A 12,028-nucleotide genomic window follows, 5' to 3' on the forward strand; every position below is an offset into this window, starting at 1 on the left:
TGGTCTTGATAAACGAACCCACTGCCCAACCCCACAGGCACATTTAACCTGTAGTTGCAGCTTGATCACTGGAGTGCTGTGCGTGCTTCTCTAGCTGTGAGTGGGATCATTCATGTGCACATGTTGAGAAAGAGGCATGCGCCTAAGTGTACCTCTACTTGGGTGTGGGGCAAGTACATGTGCACGGTGACTGTGCAAGGCTCACAGGTTAAATGCAGCTTTTCACCAATGGGTCTAAGCAAAAATGTGGAGCAGGAAGTGCATTTAGATGGCAAGAATAGTTGAGGGGGGCAGTTCAAGCTCCCTGAACTAACGTCCGTACTCACTGCAGAACTTGCAGTAATCTTAGAGTTACTTATATACACAAAAGAAGTTCAAGAAAAAACAACCATTATTTTATCAGATTCACTGTCAGGATGGATGCTGTTGAAATGCTACAATGTCCTCAACACCAAAAATCATGTAGTATACCTCATTACAGAAGCAGTCCAGGAGCTTTCCTGCTTACATAAGACTACCATTATGTTCTGGATGAAGGAACACAGCAAAATAGAGCAAAATGAAGAAGCTGGCACTCCGGGCAAAGATGCTGTGGACACTGGTTTAACGACACATCTCCTGCATATCATGAAGGCCAGAATCAGAGCTCAATGGAAGGAAAACCTCCACCAGTGGTACCTATCTCCCATCATATCCTTGGTATCAAAATTCCTAACAGAATAGAAACTTTATAGTGATAATGGCTTGCCTTCAATTCAGTCATGGAAGATTCCAGCAACAGTGTACCCCATCTTCTTCGTGTGACTGCAGCAGTGACACAGATGTTAAGCATATTTTCTTTGACTATGGCAGAAGGTAGCAAGAAACAACAAAGTGTATGATATCTGCTGTCAGTACATTATCGACAGACACTCAAAACACTCTTAGTACTGAAGACCTAACAGTGCATAAACTTCTATATGATTTTATAGCAGAAGGACAATTAAGAATATAAGAAAGAGATTTTTTTACATTGTAATGTAGTAAATGAGTAAGTATGATTTGTGCCTTCAATCCTGCTTTCATATTAATGAATATATTTTAATTTTTTTAGCCTATGGGCTTAATTTCAGGTTAAATGAATGTAATTGATAATTGTCTTGTTTAATGGTTTCAGGCTGTTACTTACTTGAATGTGAAAAAATCTTTCTGGCTGTATGGGTGATGTCCAAAGGCCATTAATAAACTTGAAAGAACAGTTCATTGCGATGCAGTGAGCTTAATTATTTTACATGTCTGTAGATTTTGATTATTTTGTTCAATCATTACACCTGTGATTCCAATAGTTATTTTCATTTCAGGGGCAGTTTTTCTCTGGAAGCAACTATCGGATTTATCTCCTGGGAAACCCTGTCATATGGTGGTCAAATTTGATATTTCTTGCAGCTTTTCTAGTAGTATTCATTTACAATTCTGTGAAGTGGCAAAGGGGCTATAAAGACCCTCCTGAAGTTAAAGGTAATAGAACACTGTCATTTTAATTACAATTAATGCTGTCATTTCAATTACAACTTGAGAGTTCCACAGTAAATTAGCTACTCCTAAAAGAGATAATGATTTTAATTTTTCAGAAGCAAAAGACAGAATGGCAAGTGCTTGCGGATGGCTGTTTTTAGGATGGTTTTTACACTATGTACCATTCTGGGCTATGGGTCGAGTACTCTACTTTCATCACTATTTCCCAGCACTGCTCTTCAGTTCTATGCTGACAGGTTGGTACATACATTGTAAAAACCATTTAATTTGCTTACTTTAGACTTGCAGCTGTTTTACTGAAGGTTAAATACCGGACCATCATTCAGAGCAAATTATTGAATGTCGGGCTGTGCAGATGTTGACCCACATGTGCTATTGTGGTGAAGGTCACTGTTAAAGGAGGGGTGGAATCCAGAGAAAGGAGTTTTCCTTTTTTACAGGCCCACAGTGTGTATTATACTGAAGAATGTCATCACACAAATCCTTCAAGTTTGCTGCTATTTTACAGACACTTTATTAGTTCATTGTGTGTCTATCACAATGCGTGCACAATCATTATGGTGGTGTGATCAAGTTGAAATTCATGTCAGTTGTCAGTGGGACTTTAAGCATGATGGTTGTACATGTGTTTGCTGGTTCACATAGCTATGTCATTAGTAATTCAGTTTAAAAACGGATGCTGAAACCGAGTCAGGTCGGATTACATGTAGAGATCAGCATTCCTACATCAAAAGTCAACCTCTACATGGAAAGAACCCAACATAAATATAAAATTCTCTGAGAGAGGTGCGTGGGAATAGTGTACTGGATCATAGCACAGTATCACAGTGGTCTACTTGTTTCCGTAAAGCTTGGGTAAGCACTGAGAACAATCCAAGAAATGGAAGGCCATCAATGTGCACCAGACTTCACCTCTCAGATTATTGTTAATGACACTTTGAGAAAGGATCAGTGAAAAACTTGAGGAAATTTCAAAAGAGGCCAGAATGTCTCTCACTTCAGTTTATGAGATCATAACTGAAAAGCTAAAGATGAGAGCAGTTGCTACCAAATGGTTCCTTCATGATCTGAGTGAAGAGCAGAAAGCAGGTCACAAAAGAATCTCAGAAGTATTTCTTTAAAGTTATCGAACAGAAGTAGAATAGTTTCTGGAAAGGATTGTTGCACTCAATGAAACCTGATATGAGATTTTGAACCAGAACTGATGTCTCAGTCATCACAATGGAAAACTTTTTGGTACATTTGATAAAGGTTCGAGTGAGGTGACTGAAGTAATCAAATAGCTCAACAATGAAGTTGCCAAAATGTTGGGAAGCTGTCATAAGCAAGAATGGAGATTATTTTGAAGATCTGTAAAGGTATTTTGAAAATAATTTTCTTTGATTCGATCTTAAAGTGTGCAGAACTTTTGAAATAACCTTCATATATTCTGCATCCTGGACCATCTTTTTTATTATCTCTTAGTGGTGTTGGTCATGTTCATAACAGTATTTATATATTTATGTATGTTTGACAATTTTCTCGTGATGCTTATGTGTTTACAATGAATTTTATTTGCAGAAATTCAGTGATCATAAGTACATCATAAAGATTGTATAACTATATTTTTCATTTCTTGTACAAAGATATTTGTGTTGAGTATTCTGTTGTCTTCTATGTGGCATGAAGTGTTTAAAATTCATCCTTTATCCTTTTTGTTTTAGGATGTCAGTAAAGTTTTCTAGATTTTTTCATAGTTCTGTTTGTTCAGTTAGGATTGTGTTTAGGTACATGTCTGTATGGGTGCAAATTTCCAGTTCTTCCAGAATATTTATTGCATCTGATTTGGGCACCCAGTATAGAAAGCCTGAAACCCTAACTTCTTAAATGCAGGAATTTACAAAATCCTTTGTGACTATTGCAGCAAATCCTACATTGGACAGATGAGTAGAAATCTCAGAATAAGGTTCAAGGTATGCATCTGGGACAAGAGCACCCATAACCGAAGGCAAGGAGCTGCACCCCCTCCCCTCCACCCTCCCTACCAGCTCTCAGGAAAAGGGAAAATAGGAAAAATATTGTGTAGCCAGGTGTTTTTCTTTTAAGAAAATGATTTAAAAGTGGGTGTTAACCGGGTTTTAAAGAGGGTTAAAACTTGTATGGAACTTTTTTATAGCTGCTTACAAGTTGCCAATCATGTTCTGAAAAACTGAAAATACGCCATACCCTCAGGTCTTGCCCCTCCCCCCTTATAAACAACCATATGGGCGCCTCTGCTGTGAGAACAGTCATTCTACATTTTACATGCACCTATGAAACCAAAAAACACAAAGCAAAAAAAAAATTAGAAAATGCAGTAAAGTTCTACATAGGATACCCAGATACTAAAGCATATATAATATCTAGATAACTTTATTGACATTCTAAAAGAAAAAGAAGAAATTTTCAACACTTTATGATACATAAAAGACAAAAGCATACTCAACCCAAGTGTCTTCATACAAGTAACAAAAAATTATAGTTATACTATCTTTGTAATGTACTTATTATCACTGCTTTTCTTTGAATAAAATTACATTTTTACGAAAAATTGTGCCATCATTGCAGGATCACTTGAAAAGGCAAAAGTGCCAAAACAAAACTGCTGTGAAAGATATATGACAAATTAATAGTGTGTCAATAAAAAAGCAGCAAAAACTTGGTAGAATTTATGTAAACAATGTAGTGCCCACATTTCTTTTAGCTGAACATCGTACATTACTTATGAAAAAATGTGATCACCACATCCTGATCTCTGTAGCCATCAGATCTCTTAGTTTTGAGGTTCTATTTTTATTTGCAAAAATTTCTTTGAAGGATTCTTTGGAACTCTCTGGTAGCAGTTTTGAGGAGCACATTATGGTGCTTTTGAAATATATACCAGGTTCAGTGTACCTTTTATTCAGTGACCAACACTTTGAGCTAGTAAATGGTGTTGTCATGGGAATAATAGAGTTTTGTATTTAGTGTAAAAGTTTATAACAGGTTTCTAGAAACAGCAGGCAAAAAATAGAAAATCCACAGATACTCAAAAACAAATAAAAGAATACTTTGTTAATCAATGTTTCTATACTATATCTGAATAATTGGATTTACATTAATGTTCATATTAAACAGATTTTGAACTTTCTATTACATAGACATTTGATAGTGGACTTAGAAATCAATAAATTTACATAAATGCTTAGAGTGAAGGAGTAGATAAACATGTCCTGATTCATATCACGTTTAAAAAAATGTGAGTTGAGTGGCACTGATCGTAATTTGTTGTTAGTGTATGTTATGGAAGTTTCTTGCACCAGCTGCATGTCGTAATGTGAGAAGTTTCTGTCTTTCATAAAGGGATCTACTGATCACACACTTTCACTTGGCCCCTGAGGAGAGGATACTGAGAGCAGAAGTTTGCGATCGGCTCTTAGCACTTTGGCTGCTGAGATGGCCCCTGCCTCCTTTTCCCACAGCAGCCAGCTTGCACTGTGGTGATAAAAGTCATGGGATAGTGATATGCACAGATACGGATGGCAGTAGTATTGCGTACACAAGGTAAAAAAGGACAGTGCATTGGCGGAGGTGAGTCATGTGTGAAGGTTTACAACATGATTATGGTCACATGATGGGAATTAACAGACTTTGAATGCAGAATGGTAGTTGGAGCCAGACGCATGGGACATTCAGTTTCATAAATCATTAGGGAATTCAGTATTCCAAGGTCCACAGTGTCAAGACTGTGGCCTGAGAATACCAAATTTCAAGCAATACCTCTCACCATGGACAACGTAGTGGCCAACAGCTTTCACTTAATGACTGAGAGCAGAAGCATTTACATAGAATTGTCGGTGCAAGCAGACAAGTAACACTGCCTGAAATAACCACAGAAATCAATGTGGGGCATACGATGAACGTATCTATTAGGACATTGTGACACAGTTGGTAAGAGCTGATGGTAAGGTTCGAGTTTGATGCAGAACCCATGAAGCAATGGACCCAAGTTGTCTACAAGGCACTGTACAAGCTGGTGGTATCTCCTTAATGGTGTGGGATGTGTTTACATGGAATGGACTGGGTCCTCCATTCCAACTGAACCAATCATTGACTGGAAATGGTTATGTTTGGCTACTTGGAGAGCACTTGCAGCCATTGCAGCATCATGTTGCCAAACATATCACTGAACCACAGTTGTTCGCAATTGGTTTGAAGAACGTTGTGGACAATTTGAGCAGATGATTTGGCCATCCAGATTGCCCTACTTTAATCCCATCAAACATTTATGGGACATAATCAAGAGGGCAGTTCATGCACAAAATCCTGCACTAGCAACGCTTTAGCAATTACAAATAGCTATAGAAGCAGCACGGTTAAGTATTTCTGCAGGGGACTTCCAACAGTTTGTTGAGTCCATCTCACATAAAGTTGCTGCACTATGCTGGGCAAAAGAAGGTCCAACATGATACTGGGAGATATCCCACGACTTTTGTCATCTCAGTGTATAGCACATAAAAGAAATGAAAATGAAATGGATTACTGTGTTGCAGAAATAACGCGAGAGTTTATGGTGAGTCGCTAGGAGGACCAATTACGACCTCTTCTCTCATTTTGTAAATAATATTAACAATCACTATGCAGAATGGTGCACCACATGGATGAACACTATATTTACAACCGATATATATTGTTATGACACACTATACTGTAGTGTAGCTAAGGCTGGCATTGAGTGTAAACATTCTGGAGCAGCACGAAGGCAGCTGACTTCTGCCGATCGCAGAGGGTCCAAGTAAAAGTGTGAGATCATTACATAACATTATGAGTGAAAGTTATATTACATCTTTGGAAAAAGAAAATGTTAAAATTAAATGTTGCTTCTGTTTTCTCTAATAGGTGTAATTTTGGATTACTTGTTGGAAAGTCTACCTTTGTTACTTCCGGCAATGTGGGCTCATATGTTCTACCATTGGTCTGTTGGAGTTGTTTTCTCAAGTTTAGTGTACAGGTATGTATTGTAACAAGTGAGTAAAATATAGTATCACTGAGTTGTTACAATAGTTGTTAATGTAGTGTAATGATGATTAACAGACTACCATTAATTAGCTACGTAACATAAATTGGCAACTGCTAGGAAGGAGAGAAATACTACAGCACTAGTTTGTGTGTGTGTGTGTGTGTGTGTGTGTGTGTGTGTGTGTGTAAGTGGGTGTGTGGGTGGGCGGGTGGGTGGGTGGCGGGGTTAGGTGTGGGGGGTGAGATACCAGCTGGATAAGTAAATCAGAATTTTTATATTGTTTATACAACTTTCCCAGTTATTTAAATTTCCCACTTGCAGCTTTCTATTAGTGCATAGTGTAGTTAGAGCTGTTAAACTCTGCTAGCTGAAAAATGATCTTAGGCTTCTGTGTCCCTGTCCTCCTGGCATTTAGGCTCAGTTTGTTGAAAGATCATTACATAGAGTTTGGCAAAAATCAAACAATGGAAAGTCCAGGGTGGAATGTAACAATATTGTGAAAAGGAAAGTTGCTACTCACCGTGTAGCAAAGATGCTGAGTCGCAGATAGGCACAACAAAAAGACTGTCACAAATATAGCTTTCGGCCAACAAAGCCTTCGTCAAATTTAGATGACAAACACATGCAAATGCAACTCACACACAAACAATTGCAGTGTGGCCTCAGTTGCCTGAGACTGCTTTGAAAATCACTGACATTCAGAGATGTATTTCTCTGTATTACAATTCAACACAGAACAAATATTGGAAATTTGGAGTCACAACACAACATTTTTAAACTGTTAGAGTCTAGCAACTGCATGTATCAAAACCACTTCAAAATCCAAAACTGCCTACAAGTCAAAAAATTCTTAGTCCAACTTGCAATTCCCATTGCTGATCTGAGCTTGTGGCTATGAAAACATTGTAAGTTCCAGCATCACACATTTTACTGGAGATATCAAGTGAAAAAAACCATATCCAGACATATCATACCTTACCTCAGGCCCTTCCAACAATTCGCAAAGACACCATTTCTAGCTACGACTCACTCTCAACATATGTCATGTGGTGATGCTTAAATACCTTGACTGAACTGTTATGGTTTGCTAAGCTGTAATAAAGGGGTTTTCAAAAAGATACATCCTGGTTCACTAGACTGTGTTTTCTCCACAAATGAAGATACAAACTTTGGGTAAATTTTAACTTACACTTAGGAATACAAAGATTTAATTTTTGAGTGAACCATCCAATACTACAAGACCACACCTTTTTAACACATGCACATGCACATGCACATAGATACAGTTTGTGATTACATTTAGGATCAAAGTTTTCTTGCGCTCCACCAGTTGCATGACAAACAATCAGAATGATAGTCAATGGTGTTTCATATGAAACAGCACCTATTAATCCATGAGCGAGTTTCTTAGTGGATAAACAAACAAGACTTCCTTTTTCACAGTTTCGCCACAGAAACACAGAAAATTTGTGCTAGTTCATTGTGATTTGTGTGAGCCGATGCAAACTAGGTGAACAGGAGGGGTCAAATACTTCCTTAATATGACTGATACTATTCCATGAGAGTATTTGTATATACTCTCAGAAATAAAAATCAAGCATGACAGCTAATTTCCAACTGCAGAAATCTAGGTGAAAGGCAGACAGGAAAAAGGATCTGCAGTCTATGTCTATATAATGGCATAGAATATGTGAACAGTAATCTGATAAACTTCTGCAGAGAAGAAGGGATCTAACGTGGGGCTACAGCATCATCTACGCCAGAAATAAATGGAGTCACTGAGCATTATAATTCTGCAATAGCAGAAGCAAATTTGCCAAATAAATTCAGGGTGAAAGCAGTCTCCACAGCAGTCTACCTAATTAATGGAGCTCCAACTAAGGCACTAAAAAACAAGACTCCAAAGGAAGCTGGGACAGACATGAAGCTGGATCTTCAGGATCTCAAAATATTTGGAACCAAGGCCTATGTTCACATCATTCAAGACTCAACCAACAAAAATGGAACAGTAAGCGTTGTGTATATATTGGCAAGATGCTGTGAGGAATCAAAAGCATACAGTCTTTTTGAACCAAACTACCATATAATCATAAGAGTGAGGAATGTTATTTTTGATGAAGGACTTCCAATCAATTTAAAGAAGAAACTGAATCATAGGAACCAAGTTAACTGTTCATCCCATTCATAGAAAAGAAACAGAATGAAGTAACAGTGCCTGAACTAGAAGAAACAACCTGAACCTGAGACTAGCTGCAATGAGTACAAACTGCAATGAGGAATCAAGTCCAGAAAGTGAAATAATGATAATGAGCAATCACAATGAAGTGAGCCAATACTAGAGCTTTAAAGAATTGCAAAGCCAAAGAAGCTATGTGCCTTTGTTACTGATCAATCTAGACAACCAACTTACTCCAGTTGTTTGTCATAGTGTAATGCAATCAATTCAATGACACAATAAGAAAATTACGATACTAGTTGGTAGTGATATCCATAGTTTGATATAAGTAGCTTCATATACATACATATTCATAAAAAAATTAGTTGCTTCATGTTTAAATATTTATTTTAATTAATTCTGAAGCATTTATTTACATTTCTGTAAATCCATTTTTATTAATTGCTTCAAAGATGTTCAGCAATTATTATTGACAAAGTTGTAATCTTTGATTTTTGTATTATTTGTCTGTTCTTCTCCATTGTGCACAGTTTTTGTGGGAGACTAGTTGTAAATGGACAGTTTTGGCAGTAATGTGACGTGAAATGGATAGTTTTGGAGGTAGAGCTATTGTCAATGGAGATTATGTGTAATAGTGCTGAAGGCAGAAGTATCTTTCATTGATAGTTCAGTGCTTCCAATGTTAGGTAGTTTCATGTTCCGTGAATAAATCGTAATGATGTGGAATGAGTCATTTTACATACTGTACACATCAAACCTTGATTTTTGGCCATTGTGCACCTCTTTTTGTGCTAAAGACAATCTTAATGTGGAGTAATGAATGTCATTTTTCCTTCTGGTATTGTAATTATGTACATTATTGTTCCTTTTGACCTGCAGTGTATTATTTACAATACACTTTATGAGGGAATAAATTACCATGACAGTCGCAAGTTTGAATCCTGCCTGGGGCATGGATGTGTGTGATGTCCTTAGGTTAGTTAGGTTTAAGTAGTTCTAAGTTCTAGGGGACTGATGACCTGAGAAGTGAAGTCCCATAGTGCTCAGAGCCATTTGAACCATTTGAATTACCATGAAGCAGTCCCTTCAGCCAAGAAGCCAGTAAATGTGAAGTAGGTCTTTGAAACTAAGAAAGGTTTTAAAGGCAGTGTTGTATGATATAAAGCACAAATAGTAATAAAAGATTGTGTTCAAATGCAAGGTCTAGACTGCATGGAAACATATGCACCAATGATAGGGTGTAACTCATTAAACAATGGAAAGTCCAGGTTAGAATATCAACAACATAACAACATTACTGAAGGATTGATTGCTACTCACAAAAAAGATGACACATTTAGTTGTAGACAGGTATGATGAAAAAGCTGTTACATTTAAGTTTTTGGCCAAAGCCTTCTTCAGAAGACAATAGAAAGCACAGACATTTACACAAGCAAGCACACCTCACAAACACATAACAACTGGCTGCTCTGGCCAAAATTAATTCTGGCCACTGTAGATAGTGGTCATTTGTAAGTGAGTTGTGCTTGCTTGTGTGAATGTATGTGCATTTTTCCTTTCTGAAGGAGGCTTGGCTGAAAGCTTATCTGTAACAACCATTTTATCATTCCTGTCTGCAACACAGCGTGTCATCTTTACAGTGAGTAGCAATCTATTCTTTTCATAATATTGATGTATAACTCATTAAGATATTTATCAGCTCTAGCTGCTAATTATGATTTTGGTTTTGACCTCATAGATGTTGTCATGGCTTTCTTACAAGGGGAATTACATGAGGAAATTTATGTTGAAGCTCAGAAGTTGACCCAATATTGAAGACATTCAAAGATGTAGTATATGGAATGAAGCAAGGTAACCCTTGCTGGGGCTTGAAATTAGACAGATCACTGTTAAATCCAAACTTCAAATGTTAACAGCTGACCTCTGTCAGATAGATGTGAACTGTCCTGAGAAAATCTGTTAACAAAGTTTCAAGAACAGGCTTCAAATGATGAATCTAGGAATACACTACAACCACGTACATATCACTCACTTAGGGATCATGAAGATAAGATTAGAATAACTACTAGATGCACAGAGGCATTCGATCAATCATTCTTCCCATGCTCCATATGTGAATGGAACAGGGAGGAACCCTAATAAATGGTACAATGGAACGTACCCTCTGCCATGCACCTCATGGTCATTTGCAGAGTATATATGCAGACTTAGATGTAGAACAAAAAATAGTATTCACACTACTGTTTCCTGTTGTTTCCTTTCCCTTATTTTATGTATCTTTCCATCCAGGAATTTCCATTATTACTTTACAACCTAGATATAGGGTTTTTTGCTACCTCTTGAAAATATGCAAGTTTTTTGTAAAGTGCTGTGGACATAATATCTTACTTAGTTTATTGAACCGTGTATTCTTGGTCTTTACTAAGAAGTGTAAAATAATGACCTCACATAGCTATAAACTGAAAAAAATTTAAAATGTATCTTCTTTCAGTTTTTACCTGTTTTCGCCGCTGGCATATGGTATGTCTGGGCCATCCGCATCGGACCCTAATAGCACAATGTATGGTCTGAAATGGCTTGAATCATGGGAATTTTAGTGAAGAGAAAAGCAGCCTGTGAAAAGGAAATTACAGGGAACATAAGAAGAAGACTGAAACTAATTCTGCTGGCTGCAGTCTAATAAATTATTGTTGAGACTTCCCAGAATAAGAGCAATAAAACGTGATTCAAGCAAATTTACTGTGACTGCTTGTGAGACTGAACCTTTCATGTTTGCAGAGTATTTGTATTTAATTATGTTTCCTTACTCCGTATATTTACTTATTTTGTTCCATCCTCCTGATTGATACAACAATTTAAATGGTGTAGTCATTGCCTAGCTGACATGGAAACAATGTAAAAATGCGGTGAAGCTACTTACATTTTTTAAATGTGATATTATACCATCTAATACTCCACTAAGTTTATTTATTCTGGTCTTTGTCTTATTGTTCTGCTTTGTCACTGTAAACAGATGTGCTATCATTTGTACTATTAATATGTATGTTGTTAAATATATTTTGATACTATCTTTTTCACTTGACTGTGTTACTTACTGATTATAAAGATCGTTTACAGAAGTAAATAATGGAAACTTCAGGTTGGAATATCAACAGTTATGTTGGTAGAGTGCTACTCATCATAAAGATGACACACTGAGTTGCAGACAGCACAATGAAAAGACTGTTACACACTAAGCTTTCGACCAAAGCCTTCTTCAGGAAAAGAAAAAAACACCCACACATTCACACAACCAAGTACACTTCACACACTCACACATT

At 37.1% G+C, this 12,028-nt stretch overlaps 1 protein-coding gene across 3 annotated transcripts in view; it reads left to right on the plus strand.

The window, feature by feature from the left end:
- LOC126187397 (protein O-mannosyl-transferase 2) overlaps positions 1–11,785 on the plus strand; it is a 191,214-nt gene extending 179,429 nt beyond the window's left edge. For all 3 annotated transcript variants that reach the window (XM_049928456.1, XM_049928455.1, XM_049928454.1), the window contains 4 exons: positions 1,341–1,497; positions 1,611–1,751; positions 6,412–6,523; positions 11,200–11,785. In XM_049928456.1, the coding sequence (XP_049784413.1) occupies positions 1,341–1,497; positions 1,611–1,751; positions 6,412–6,523; positions 11,200–11,305 (516 nt within the window). In that variant the 3' untranslated portion in view covers positions 11,306–11,785. The remainder of the gene's footprint in view (positions 1–1,340; positions 1,498–1,610; positions 1,752–6,411; positions 6,524–11,199) is intronic.
- The last annotated feature ends 243 nt before the right edge of the window (positions 11,786–12,028 follow it).

The sequence above is a fragment of the Schistocerca cancellata genome, chromosome 5 (assembly GCF_023864275.1).
Source record: "Schistocerca cancellata isolate TAMUIC-IGC-003103 chromosome 5, iqSchCanc2.1, whole genome shotgun sequence".
Classification (NCBI taxonomy): Eukaryota; Metazoa; Arthropoda; class Insecta; order Orthoptera; family Acrididae; genus Schistocerca; species Schistocerca cancellata.